The 14,832-nt window shown below is 40.9% G+C and overlaps 1 protein-coding gene and 1 pseudogene across 1 annotated transcript in view; both read left to right on the top strand.

Annotated features, from left to right (window-relative positions):
* LOC140953933 (glycogen debranching enzyme-like) overlaps positions 1–6,210 on the top strand; it is a 38,172-nt gene extending 31,962 nt beyond the window's left edge. The window contains exons 24-27 of the mRNA XM_073403312.1: positions 907–1,124; positions 1,587–1,684; positions 3,349–3,436; positions 4,191–6,210. Coding sequence (XP_073259413.1) covers positions 907–1,124; positions 1,587–1,684; positions 3,349–3,436; positions 4,191–4,466 — 680 coding nt within the window. The 3' untranslated portion in view covers positions 4,467–6,210. The remainder of the gene's footprint in view (positions 1–906; positions 1,125–1,586; positions 1,685–3,348; positions 3,437–4,190) is intronic.
* Positions 6,211–6,758: 548 nt separating this feature from the next.
* Positions 6,759–12,809, top strand: LOC140953755 (uncharacterized; annotated as a pseudogene).
* The last annotated feature ends 2,023 nt before the right edge of the window (positions 12,810–14,832 follow it).

Raw genomic sequence — 14,832 nt, forward strand, 5'->3', positions numbered from 1 at the left:
GCCAACCTTAAAATGCCCCATGTGAAATCAAACGTGTGTTTACTACCGAGATCACTAAACTGTTAGCGGCTCAAGAAAAATTATCGTTTGCATTTGAATTTTTGAATAGCTTGCGTGACGATTTCAAGCGACCCGTCTGGTCATGTGGCTTTCCATCGCAATAACGACGGTTTGTGGTTCAAGTGCTCTAAAAATACCAGGATAGTAGAATTTTGTCGAAACATCTTTCCCTCCGCTCAAAATATCATTAACAATAAATGACCTCGCTTCTTTACCAGCTGATTGTCCATGCTGGAAAGTTCTTGAATGAACAGTCATTATCATTTCAACCGTGAGCCATTCGAACCATTATTATAACCTTTCCACAGTTAGGACAAGTCACATGACCAACGGTCGCACTCGTATTGATCATGTAACTTTTCAAAAATCCAAATGCGATCGATCACTTTTCCCGGTCTGTTACAGTCAAGCCAAGTCAAGCGTACCCCCCAAGATTACATTAATGAATTTATTATTCGAAAGTTGAATCCGTTGGCAGTTGTAGATTTCAGATTCATGTCTGCATTCTTGCATGCGTAATGAGCCGTGAATTCACACGCGATTCAGTTACGAAATTTCTACCAGCTATGCTTCCCTGAATTTGACGTAAATGTCTTCTATGAAATTTATCCCATTTAAAGATTTTCAATCTGACCAAATACAGAGAAGTTCTCGTAAAATATTCACTGCTCAGTACGCACGCAGGAATGCCGATTTGATTTTTACACTAGTTACAGGAACGACTAACGGATTCATTGTTCAAATAATCAATTCATTAATGTAATCTTGGGGGGTACACTTGACTTGGGTTGACTGTGACAGTTAAGTAATTTCGGTAGTAATACGCAATGTATCTTTTTCCACGAGGTTTTCCAGTTGAGCTATCATACAAGGAATGGGCTTTGAGGCTAGACGGAGCGTTTGAAGGGAAATTCTGGATCCCTGAAGAACCAAAGCCTAAAGGTCAGCAAGATGATGAAGAAAAGCTTATCCACAGACGAGGCATCTACAAAGATACTGTTGATGCAAGCCATAGATTCGCGGACTATCAGTTGAGACCGAACATGTGTGTTGCTATGGCTGTGGTGAGGATATAAACATACACATTTAAATTATTGACTAGATCTTGGGCTGGCGTGAGGTCTTTGACAATTTTTTGTTTTGTTGTTGTTGTTGTTGTTGTTGTTGTTGTTGTTGTTGTGTTTTTTTGACATTTTTGTGGACCAAAACGAATTCGAGGTTCATAAAAACGCGAGAAAGAACGAGACGAATGTCTAGCGATCCTGACCGAAAAAAACTTAGTCAATGGGATTTGTTATGTGGTCAAAATAGGTTTTTCTTTCCGAACTAAAGCTGTTGAGACTGAGTGCACGAGATAGGCCCATCCTGCCTGCTCCGATAGCCAACCACGAGGCAGGATTTTCTTTTTGTCGCTCGCCCAGTTGCGGAAGCAGGTAAAGTTTGGGTGTCTTAGTGAGGGGGGGGGGGGAGGGGGAAAAAGGGTCCGTATTTTGATTGTTTTGCGATTTTTTCGATGTTTATTACAGGCTCCAGAGATGTTTAATCCTGAGCATGCGTGGAAAGCCCTTGACGTGGTAGAAAGTAGCCTGGTTGGCCCTCTAGGCGTGGCCACACTGGATCCAAGGTAATAACCCGTGGAAAATATCAATTCAAAAGAGTTTTACACAGTGGAATCCCAAATTTTTGAATCTCCCGGGGAAGAAAAAATCGGTTCTTATTACCGGGGAGATAAAGTTTGGTAAGTTCTAGGTTTTATTGGGTTCAGAAACCCTCTTCCTGGAATTGGGAAGTTTGAGGTCGTGCGTGAGGTTGGGCATGTTTGCTATCAGATGGGTCTGTTATAGAGGTGCTATCTCTTCTTTAAAGTGCATATGAAGCGAAAAACGTATTTCAGTAATAAACTTCAGCATAATCGATTCCTAAGTTTGAGATGTGAGTGAAATTGACGATTTTATAGGCGCTCATAGGTGGCCTAGTTCGCCCAAAAAAATGGCCACGAAGGTATAGGGGACTGGGTCGAATGATGTCATTTTTCACTGTTGGCGCAGTGAGGAACGTTAGGAGAGAATCCATCAGCCAAACAGAATGTTAAGCGATTAGAATTAAGCAGTACATATAAAGAGGAATTTGCTTGAAAACGACGAAGACGAGGGTGTGGACGTTTTTAAATTCTTAATTAGGGAGCTTAAGCAACAATGACGGCGACCGCAACGAGAACGGGAAAAATCAGTGGGATAAGATTGGCAAAACAACAACTTCGCACGTGCAACACGCTTTGTTGTAATTTTCCTTGGCGTCTCTGCACGACTACGACGTGAAAGTGCCTGTTTTCACGTTTAGTGGAGGACTTGAACTCAAGACTACTTTCAGTTTCTTTCCCTGAAGTTCGAGACAGTCCGTTAGAATTCAACTCCAGAAAGATTTGCCAACATTTGACAAAATGAACGAGATGGAATAGGTACGATAAATTTGTAAGAAGAGCAAATTCACTTTTTAAGTGACGTTACTGTTGCCGTTAGGTTACCGTACAAAGAGGAACCTCTTAAAGACGTCTTCACCGCCGATTCAGACTATTGCGGGGTTGCACAGGGAGCTGGGTCATAATTTTTCCTCCAAAACAGCCCCATCGTTCAATTCGACACAATACCGACCCAGTCTCTCTCGCAACATCTAAATGACCAATAGCCCATTTTACAGTCACAGGTGGAAACGAGGCTGGAGTTGACCTCGTTTTGGTACAACCCTTCCTGCTTTATTATGTAAATCACGTTTTTCTTATGCTAACTAGATTTTTTAACATAATTTCCATTACAAAAGGAAGGAGGTTTGTATCAAAGCAAGGTCAACGTCAGCCTTGCGTTCCCCCAAAGGGTATACTGGGAAGCAGGATTCTGTCCAAACTGCAACAGGAACTTAAATTTATTTTATGTCACGTCCACACTGCTACATTCGCGTTCAACTGTGCCAAGAATGCATTTTTTTCGAGAAGCTGATGCTTAGCACGTGTAGTGCACGTGCAGAACAAAGGACGCTGCAACATTCAAGCGTACATGAGGTACTACTCAAAGTGTCAATATTGGAATATTTGTCACTGTGGCTATGGCCACATAAGAAGATTTTTTTCTGCACGCTCCAAACAAATAATCTACATAAAAAGGTCTCCATTACTGACTTTGGGAATGAAAGAGGTTGTTGGGAAATGGCATTTTGTTTTTATCTACTCGTTGACCCCTTTTGTTGCCTCCAAACTGTTTAATCGTCTATTTGTTGGTTTGTGTTTCTTTGCAGCGATTGGGCTTATGAAGGAGTGTATGACAATTCACAAGACTCTAATTCATTTAAGAGTGCTAAAGGATTTTCTTACCATCAAGGACCGGTATGTTTCCAAAGAGTAGAATTGAATAGCTCACGCACAGAGCTCTTATTTCTGTGTTTTATACGAATTCAGAGAGTACTTTTAAGGAAAACACCAAAAAGGGGTCGTTCACTTTGGAGAGCAAGAGTAAAACATTGGTGAAAGCACTCACGAATGTGCTCCGTGTTCGGGTCTCGGTGGATCACGTCATATTTAGGTTGATTTTGTTGTTGGTTCTCGCTCTTGTCCCTGAGAGGCTCTTCTCTGGGAACTTCGGTTTTCTCCTCACCACAAAAAACTATTTCTAAATTCCATTTCGTTCAGGGATATGCTAAATGAAGGGCCACTCTGGTGATGTGCTATCTGTAAAATCTTAACTAAGTTTTACTTTTTTATTGTTGTTGGTTTTCGCTCTCTCCCCGAGAGGTTTTACCCTGGGTTCTTTTTGTTTCTCGTCCCCTTCAAAACATTTCAAAATGAGTAGACATCCAAAACTCAATCCGGATTGTGGTTAGTCTCTTGCGCAGCCGTTTTCAATGTCGTCAGGCAAGCGGGCGGAGAAGCGACCCAAAGAACGGCTGTGAAAGAAAGGAAATTGTGGTGGATGAAGAGCAGCTCTGTCGTTGTGCGTCGTCAAAAATTTATATTTTATGTTATTTTATTTTGTTGTTGTTATTTATCGTCAAAAACATCTCACGCAGAGTTGAATTTCAATGATTGTTATCAAAGTTCGACTGATAAGATTGCTTTTTTCTTTTTCATTTTTCTTATGTAGGAGTGGCTTTGGTGCCTAGGCCCCTTTTTAAGAGCTCGTCTATACTTTGCCAAGAAACTTTATGGCAAAAAGGGACTGGAACAAACAATAGTGCGCGTGAAGAGCGTACTAGCCAGGCACAAAGTGGAAATAACCTCCTCCCCCTGGCGCAGTTTACCAGAGCTTACTAATGCCGGGGGGGCACCGTGCCACGACGGCTGTCCAGCACAGGCGTGGTCTATTGGCTGCTTGATAGATGTGTTATATGACATGGAAATGTTAGCTAAAGAGGCTTAATGATAGTTACTGTATATTTAACCATTCTCTTAAATATGGACGGTACAAAGCCGGCAAAAAGCCGATGGTGTCCTTACAACTGTCTCCTCTGTAATGATGACCACAAAGGAAGGGTTAAAGAATATAATTCCTTTACAATTATCAGTGTTGGATACAGGGAAAGGCTGGGTTTTAGGGTCCAGACTCCCTTCTGCCCCACCCATTTTTTTAAGGGTAAAAGCCCTGGGGACGAGGTTGGGATAGGTTTCTGTCACTCTTCGTCACAGTTTGATTTGTTATTCGGATCGTAGCGGAAGTAAATGAATAGGAGCGAAGACTGTAATCCACTGAGACGGAAGTAAATATTCAGTAGTGAGGATTGGTCATGGAATGTAGCGAACCAAAACCTCACGGTCAATCGCAATCGCTCCGGTACCATGGTCAATGTGTGTGAACGACCTGTTCCAAATCTGAGACGTTGCGTTCATACTGTACCGCATTTTCTTTTCTATCCGCTATAGTGTAGCTTGAGAAAACAGCCGATATTTTGCGACGCCACCACTTGTTTCCCCGCGAAATGACACCTCAGAATTGAGCGTAGAAATTCCATACCGATGACGCGTCACTACCCAGATCCGAGTAGTGCTTCTGACTGGCTAAAGCAAAATGAAACTAGTGGAGGCGTCACCAAATCTCGGCTGTTTTCTAAGGCTTCTGTGGTGAAGACAAAGCCAAAAATCTGTTTCACATGCTTTCTCAATGGTCGGCGTCTAACAGCGCTTTGCGTCTGTAGTGGAGAGAGTTCTTAGGCAAGACATTTAAAGGTTGAGATAAGAGCCCGCACTAAAATCCTGTTTAGAGAAGCTAGAGGTTACCGCTGTAGTATAAGGTAGTGCAGTTCATATCTAGTTAAATCTAATTAATTATGCTTTTTAGTCGCAATCATTTTGCGTTCATTTTAAAATGGTCTTTAAAATACGCCCAGGTGGGACTGTGTGATTGCGAAGTGCACGCCCATCTCCAGGGCCATTATTGGGTCCCTGATAATGGCTCCTGTCATATGATGATGTATAGAACCGTGATAAAACCAACCCAAACTATCGGTGTGCGTTTCTGTGGGTTATTTGTTTATTTTTGCACGCTTTAGTGTACATCTGACTGATGTCCGCTTCCACATGGTTAGGACTTATCGAGGTTAATTCAAAGTTTCGCGGGTCGTGACAGTCACTAGGATGATTCAGGCCCAGTTCAAACGTCGAACATTTTTTGTACCGAACCTAATTCCTTCAATTTAGTACTTGAAGAGATGGACGTTTGAATTAATTAAGTCCGACATGTTGGGTCGACCTAATTTGGGTCGATCCATGAATTAAGATCGAGTGGCCCACATGTGAATTTCGACTGTGGACAGACTTCGTTTCAAACGTCCAACTTCTCATCTCCCGAACCTGATGCATAAATTACTAAAATTTATTTTCACTGGTAGGCATTTTAGACCATTGAACATCGTGAAAATGAATTGAGTCCGACTATAAAGTGAGTTCGACGTCTGAATCAACTGCCGAACTTGTGTTATTAGGGTCGACCTAAATCGGTGTGAATTTCGGTACATGAAAGATCGACGTTTGAACTGGGCCTGAGCGGTGAGAATCTCGGTGATAACCAATACTGTTTGCTTGTACTTCAAGTGTTTATTAATAGATAGGGAAGAAAATATGTCAAATTCATTGTGAAGGTTAGTAGTAATAAATATTGATTAACATGAGGGTTGTCCAATACTCAACACTTGTTCAAGTCGTGAAAGTCGTGTTGTGTGTGTGTTAACTTGAAAGTTAACTAGAAAGTTGCTCTTCTGTAGCCAATCAGAAGACAAGAAAAAACACTTTTTGCAATAAATAGTCTAGAGAATTTGGAAACTGAAAAGTTAGAGTTGGTTTATTCCGTACCTTGACCCACTCGAACTTGCCGTTGTTTTTTTAATTGCCCGCGCAGGGATTTCGCCCAGAAGGCGAAATCCCGAGGAGGTACTCTAGTAACTCGCGCGTATATTAAGGAAAGTACTTACAGTTGAAATATACAGTCCTACAGTTAATATAGAAAAAATCTCGATTTGCTTGAACAGGGGCCGCGAGGAATCGGTAGGTAATGATGATGTTTCTATTTTTTTCGCCCGCAAGTACGAAATGGTTAGGGCATCAGAGAACGAAGGGCAAATTAAAGATACAGGACACCAGCTACGCCATTAACTCTTCTCTGTACCTCTTTCCCATTCCTTCTTGGCTGATAAGATCATGACCTTTTTTTGAAGGAAGTATGGGTGGTCAGTAGAATTTTTATCAGGATTTAATGGTTAACTTTATTGCATGTCCTTTTTGGGTTTTTAAGCAATCTTTTGGGATCATTATACGCTTCTGGGAAACTGCCCACCTACCCCTCCCTTAAGCCGACAACGTCAGAAGTAAGTGTTATTGTAGGCTTAGAGGAGGGGTAGGTGGGCAGTTTCCCAGAAACGTATAATGATCCATCTTTTGGGTATAGTTTGATCACGGGAAAAAATAACAGATTCCCATTTTTGGATATTTTAGGGTATTTAAAGAATACCCACAAAAATCCCAAATTTGGAAGAGTGAGACAAGTACCAAGCTTGGACCAGATAACAACCAACAGCGAGTATGACTTCAGCATGCGACCCTGGTCTGTTGCATCCTAGAGAGGCACGTGCTGAGTTTCGTAAGAATAATTTGACCCACATTTCCTGCAGCCAGTTTTGTGCTGGTTATCTACAAGCTAACATCGCATGCTTTCTATCCAACATGGCAGATGACTTTGAACTGTTATGTGTAAGAACAGTTGTGCATTTCCTCATCTCTACCGCAGTCAACCGGGAGAGGTGTCGGCTCCCCCTCCTTATCTCAGGGTCTGGATGACCAGTGGTTCAATGGCTTAAATACGGAAAGGAGATGAGTTTTTTCATTTCTTTTTTATACACTATCCGTTTCATCCCTTCACTTTAAATGCAGAAAGCTTTTTTGCGGTTTTTTTCGCTCTGGTAACTATACATGCAGTCAGCTATTTCTGGTAAGATGGCATCGATGAGACCGGTATTATTTCCTGCCTACCTGATAAAGTCAGACGACTGAGGAATGTGTCCAAAGAATGGCGTGGATTAAAATCTTATCCTTTTTATACAGCTGTCCGTCTTGTAGAGGTGTCTGGTAACTTATGTTAAGATAACGTTGACTGTACTCCATCTCTTTCCTTTTCTAGAACTGACCTTCCACTGTATGCAATCAGCAGTGCAGATGGAGTCCTAATAAAGCACGCTACTGACCTGCTAGACATTCTTTGGGAAGACATTGTCACATTCTAACTTTGGCTGCAGTTTTTCATTTGACGACTTGCTTTGGGCCTCAAACGTACCAGTTCGACATATGATCGAGCAAAGAGACCCTCCAACATACACCTCAGATATCCCCTTCTTACCGCAAGGACCTTTCGCGGGGAACATGGTGGTGTCGTTACTAACAATACCACGGGAATTCGTACAGAAAGTAGCGGAGGTCTGTACTCCCCTGGATTTTGCTCATGGCGCCCCTAATCATATCGGGAATCCTAAAATTATTGGGATAAAGGACTTTTTACATCCCCTTTTCGGTGACCGGCCAGTAGTTCGCGAAGATGATGTTTTTTATTTTCTGGGGCTGTGGAATATCTGCGACTGAAGTTGTCACGTCTGCAAGTGTGTTTTTTTGTCTTATTTTAATCTTTTTTCAACAACTGATAAATAGTCAATGGCTTGCATAGTCTTTGATTTAAATCAGTTTTACAATTTATTGGTTTTTAAAACCCTGTCAAAATTTTTCTCCTAGAGCCTCGCATGGCCGTCACTTTATCTCCCAGGTGCGTTGGTTCCTTATTTACTCTAGATTTACGAGTAGTGGAGTGTTACGAGGAACGCAAGAAAGAATCTCTAAAACGTCATCTTTCTCTTAAAGTGATATTTCTCTCCGAGTAACCGCAGCTCGCTTCGCTAGTCTCTCAACCAGCCATCGATCAAATAACAGCGAAACGAAACGAGCTGATATCGCAAATTCAAGAATCGACAAATGGTGATGTGCAACCGACTGATTCTCTTTTAAAATTCCCATGCGTCATCGGTTGCTATAGTTACGGAAGGAGCTAAAGTGAGGCAGTTTGAAGCAGTGGTTTGTCTTGCAAAAGCGCTTCTTGCTCAAGAAAAGCAAGTTACCATCCTTACTTCAGAGAGCATCGTTTTGGAGTGGAAGGCTTTTCTAAACAAATGCGAAGCTAAAGGGATTTTGCAAAAATGCATATCAGTAATATCACTAAAAGCACGTGCAGTTGTCCAGAGATTAGGTCCCAGGTTCTACTCCTCCAGCCTCAACTCGGTGGTTACAGTGAACAAAGAAGGTATATGAGAGACACTGTCGTTACTATTCCTTCCTTCTTTCTTCTTAAATTAAAGTTAGTGTGTGGCTACATGAAACAAATGTTACAGTCAAACCTTTATTAGGTGGAGCCTATAGTTAATCGAGCTCTTTATACAGGTTCACCGTGTGATAGAGTGGTAAAGACAATATTAAGTTGGGCGAACTCAATGAGACTTAAGAGGATCGCTTCAAAGACGGTAAAAGGGGTTGTACAGAACTCTATACATCCAGGGTTGACAATATGAGCCAAATTGTGAAAATGGCTGTTTTTATAGTAAAGGATGTCTAAGTGGCCAGGACGAGTTAAACGTCTGTCAAAGCGACATTAAGTTCGTCTCCAACGAAAAGACTTCTGTTAAACTTCGAAAAATTATCATTTGTCGAGTTTGATCGATTAAAAGTGTTATATACCGTGTGCATGATGACATCATAAAACGTGTTTCTTCGAATTGGGTACATTTGCACATTACAAATGTGAAACCTTTGCGATGTCATCACGTTCTTAATATTATTTTCTACATAATTCTGTCTTTTGAGGCTGTCTTCCTTCTATAACTTAAAAAAAAATGCACTTTAATTTTGTGTCAATGTATTTAGTACGAAAGTACTAATTGGGGACACTATTTTTACGTCTCCTACTGGAGACGGGACCGCCATTTTACGTGGTCATCAGTGGCGCCACGCGAAGGTCCAGCCATTTGCAGGGCAAAGGCAGTACCGTCATTTCTCAGTTATTTTAAGACCCTGAGTATTGGTCCGGCCCCGGGAATCGAACCCGCGACTTCCCGCTTTGCAGTCAAGCGCTCTACCGACTGAGCTTTTTCTACCGCTGTGGTGGTATATTTATTAAGTCACGTGACCTGTTTTACTCAATTTACGGCTTCAAGTAACACATGAACATGATTAAAAAAAGGTTCTCATATACTTGAAATCAAAACCCTCATCGTCGCCACGAATTTCAAAGTATATCACCCCTTAACTGATTTCTTCAGCCGTGGTATTTTAATTTTTCAGGGACGTTAGCTGTTCAAAGCGTTTTGTCGATGGGAGAGGATATCACAGACATAAACTTGATCAACATGGCCAAACCAATTGAAAACGTGTATTGGCTCAACCCCAGTATGATTGCCATGGCAACCTACATTCTCCACACATGTTCTATTCACAGTCGGTAGAAGGCATATTTTTCATGGGCATTTATAGAAAGACGTGGTCAAGCCAGCGAGAAGACCCCGAGGTCAGGATAGAATTACCCATAGAAGCTGATGTGTTTTCCTGTGATCTCGGTCGGGCAACCAAAAGCAACTTTCAGATAGCGGAAACAGGAAAAAAACTGATTAATTTATTAACGAACGTCAAAACAAAAATGAGGGGAAAAAAGGATAATCAGAAGGTAAAAAGGTTAACTCGATCGATCGAGTTGGAGCGTAAACGAGGGAAAGTCGCCTTGTCCTGATGTATTTTCCCCGCCTTTGAACCCGTCGGACTCGTCTTATGTAGCCGTCACGAAAGCAGCAAAGCTTAGCAGTATAGCCAGCACCAAAGCGCTGAGTTCAATGCCCACAGTTACGTTGACAAAGTTCAACAAACCCGCACAAATTATACATCAAAACGCGCCAAATTTATTGTAGTTTTTTAATCTGGCGGTAACAGGCAAGTTGGAGCATGCGTAGTCTCATTCTTGGCCCATGCTTTCGCTCTATTCAAGATTTCTTGTAACAGCCTTGTAAAGTATTACGCAATAGGTAACATGAAATCGCTTGTTTACGTGTGAAAATCTCTCACTTTCGACACAATATGTACGTCTACGTAAGCCTTAGACAAAGCTTTTTAAATCTCCCGAGACAAAATGGTCGCCGCGTGACTAAGGTCTATTGACAACGAATGATTGAAACAAACACGGTTTCTATTTAAGGATGTTTTACATCATAAATCAGTGTTTACTTGCTTACAGAAAAACCTTTTAATTAATTATTTAATTATAGGTTGATGAATTATAATAACAAGATGCAACGTTCACAAGTGGTCTTGCGATTCAAAGCCTTTTCTTTTGTAAAAATACAGGGCGTATTACTACGTACAGCAATCTTTATTTGCTTAAAGAAGCCTTAAAGGTTGTAGCTAGGTTGACAAACTACAATGTTACATTTAATATTGGTTAAAATGTAAAGCAAGAATGAAGGCTCCAGAGAACCAGTAAAATGAAAACTCCCATAAGTGAGCTGCTGATCTTACAGGGCCCGAGTTACAGTTGTTTCCACTACAACACATGTCCTCGGAGCTGAAACCAAATATTGGAATCGTTGAACCAATACAGGAAGAGGGACTATTTTTAGGCTGGCAGTCCTTTCCTTGGGTGCCACATCTCTTGTAAAAGATCTGTTTCTTGACTCCACCGGCCGTAGTGCATGTCTCTAAGCTTTGGGCGCAATTGGTTGTTCCCGATGGGCATCCTGTTTTTGTCATTTTCGAGTTACAGTCCTCCCAGGAAACGTTGCTTGTACAAGTGTAACAACTCAGGCAGGAAACTGTAAGAAAAACAGATTTTTTAGGAACGAATCATTTTGGTATATGCATAAAAGGCAAAAAGTGTGTGTTTATATGACTCCTGGTAAATAACGAGAGGATTCGGGGGAGCAGGGCCAGTGACGCAGCGCAGTAGTGTTTCCCCCTTACTCATAATCCAACCGAATCCAATTTTTTTTCCAATTCGACCAGTATTGGTTATTGGTAATTCAATCTTTGTTACATTCTCCGCTGTCTTTCACGCAATGCGAATCTAGTAGCAAAACTACTCGGCATTCTATACGAAACAGACAAAGCTGACAGTTAAATCATCTCGATCCAAGAGATCTCAGTTTGTGCTTTTGGTTCATCTATTTATGAAATCGTCACTATATATTATCGAATCTACAAGCTTACCCCTTTGTGAAATGATCGTCAACACCACAATGCTAAAGAACACACTGAAATAATTGACCGCCATGATTTTAACGGTTGATCCCACGGATCTGACGAGACTCTAGATCGAACTCTAAAGAGAAGCAACTTATGATAGATCAATAATGTTCAGCTTTCCGTTCAGCTTTAAAGGAGCTGTGTCACGAAATTCACGGCCAAATTAGGTAATTACAAAATGCCCGTTAAATTAAGAGAAACGTAAAAATAACCGCTTATAGCGTTAAAGGAAGGTTAAAATAACACAACAGATACAACAGATGCCACGAATGGGCAAAACTGAAAAAGATTGAAACGGGTTGAAATTAGGGTTTTTGAAAACTTTTCAGCCTAACAGTTTTTCAAAGTTGATCTCTTCTGTTTGCAACTTCAAAAATAATGCTCAGGAGACATATTTGTTTGTCTCGAATCTCTGATTTTGTCATTTCCATGTAATTTCATTGCTTACTTTAAGTTCCATAGCGATTGAGGGCGAGCAATTGGCAAAATTAAACAAAATGAACAACGCTCTTGTTTATCATGGCCGCCATGATGAATACTTCGGTTTGTTGAAATGTTTTGCTTGGAATGTCCTCGATTTCTTTACTTTGACATTTAGAACGTGCCAAATCGAACTCTCATCGTTAGGTAAGATCACAAGGATGTAGTTGTAAGAGCTCTTTCAGCACGAAGCGCAAAGGTAACAGAGGATGTTCGTGCAAAGGCCAGTGCGGAGACAGTTGTAATTCCAGTTGTAAAAAATAGGGTAACTTGTCATCGTAAGAAAACTATAACGATTGCATTTCTAGTTTTTTTTAATCTTCTCTTCTTTAGAAATTCATGGGCGGTTATTTTTGTGTCTTTTAGGAATCGCAAGGACGTGCGACCACGGGAAAATCTTGGCTTTCGCCAGGCAAGTGACGCCAACCCACAAACTGAACGATTATCAGAAGATGCTCAGAGTGAAGGAAAATGACGATGTCAAGGTGGTATTTGGATTTTTTTACATTTCCAGAGAGTAACGCAATGGTGCAATGACATATACATGTGAAGGTGAATGAAAAAGTGTGCTCTACAACTACAGCTGTACATGACTTTAGTCAGCTGCTTTTATAGTATAATGTGGATAACTTCTTTAGCATCGATCTTCGGTTAGGGTAGCTGGTAGCTTAGCTGGCTAACGTAGCAGGCTATTTTTCTTTAGCCTCTTATGATTTTTTTCACTCCTCTTGAGTCACTTTATTTTGCTCAATCTTGGATGTATGTTGCAAGGTTATTGCCCCCGCAGGGAATTCGCCCAGAAGGTGCGTAGAACAGTGTATATTTTAACACTAAGTGAGTTTGCCACAAATCTTTGATTGGAAACCTTCAGGTGAACCTCTTTCTCTCACTTTGACCGGAATATATAAGACTCGGCCCAAAACAAGCAAGACGAGCGAATGATTCAAAGGCCAGCTTATCACTAGCAGAACGATGGACGGTTACAGAAATTTGCGACCATCAAATTCTGTGCTGACTTATTCCCTGCTCACAGATGTCCTTCCGCTATAAATTTTAAAATAAGACTAGAATGCGCGAGCGTGAATTGATCAAACGTCCTTTTAATTTCTAAGGCTTACTTTCCAGCAAATGAAATGAACTAAATGTAAAAGTGAAATAGAATAGCGAAAAATTAAACTTCTTATTCAATCTTTTCTTATGGTTTAGAATAAACTATTCTTGAAACTGAGAATGATTATGTTTTGATCAAAGCTGTGTAAATCGAACCGAAACTGTGCATGGAACCCCCGGATGGAACCTTGCGTTTATTTCCTATATTTATCTCACCTATTGTATGGAGCTACACAAGGAGCAAGAATACTATATACAGAGCGGGGGCAGCTGTAGTGTCAACTATTACTAGTTATCAATGTGTAACTGAATAGTCAAATTTCATGAAAAATGAACTGGCTTACTTGTAAGACTTTCTAAAGAAAAAAGAATGTTCTACTTCCTTCTAGGTATAGAAAGAGTAGAAAAACTTTCAACACCTGACTTTTTCCAGTAAATTTTTGTTGCAAAGCAAAATTTCAGAGCTTGATTATTTAAGGCTGGCCTGTGTTTCGTGATTTGATTCGCAAAAAGAAATTTGCACTTGAATTTTGTAATGAAATCTGAATAGCCGCTCACGGCTAACTCTTCTATCACTCCAGGCAAGGGAATTCGGATTCAGACTGATTCAGGAAACCTAGAACTCTTCGCTTGTGGAATACGGAATCTAGCAAATTTTTGCTGTGAATCCAAAATCCTGGCTTTGGAATCCGGAATCCATTACTGGAATCCGGAATTTATGACTGTCTTGTATTCCCTTGCATGCGGCGACTTTTGGGCGGCATTTCGCGCGGTTCGTCGTTAAGTACACAAAATACCGCAATCTTAGGCGCGGTTCAGACGCCGAACTTTTCATGAGCCGAACCTAATTCGAATTAAGGTTGACCCAAATTATTAAGACCGGCTGAATTGATTCAGACTTAAGATCTTAATTGCCGCTGAACTAAGTACAAAAGGCGAACAAAGCTCATTTCCGTTCAGCTGCCTACAAAATACGTTATAATAATGTATGCATTAGGTTCGGTACATGAAAAGTTCGACGTCTGAATCATAGCCGTTCCAAAGTCGCTCCAAAGGTGAAATTCCCGGCCGGGCAAGGCGAAAAGAACGGCTGAGCCGTTCCAAATTAAAACAGGCGTTTCTAATTGATTCCTACACCGAACTTTTCATGTACTTAATTCAATATATTAGGTTCGGTTCATGAAAAGTTCGGCGTCTGAACCGGGCCTTAGTTACAAAATGCGTCCTTATTATAAATGCCGCAAAGCAGGGGCTATTTTACGAGGATATGGCTTCGTGAGGTCAATTCTTTGCTAAAGTCTGCTTAGTGCCTTTGCCCATACACAGAATACTCTTGGACAAAATGGAAAAGGACTTGTTCAAACAAATTTTCTTTATCGATTTTTCCC

Source organism: Porites lutea, chromosome 12, assembly GCF_958299795.1.
Source record: "Porites lutea chromosome 12, jaPorLute2.1, whole genome shotgun sequence".
In the NCBI taxonomy this organism is placed as follows: Eukaryota; Metazoa; Cnidaria; class Anthozoa; order Scleractinia; family Poritidae; genus Porites; species Porites lutea.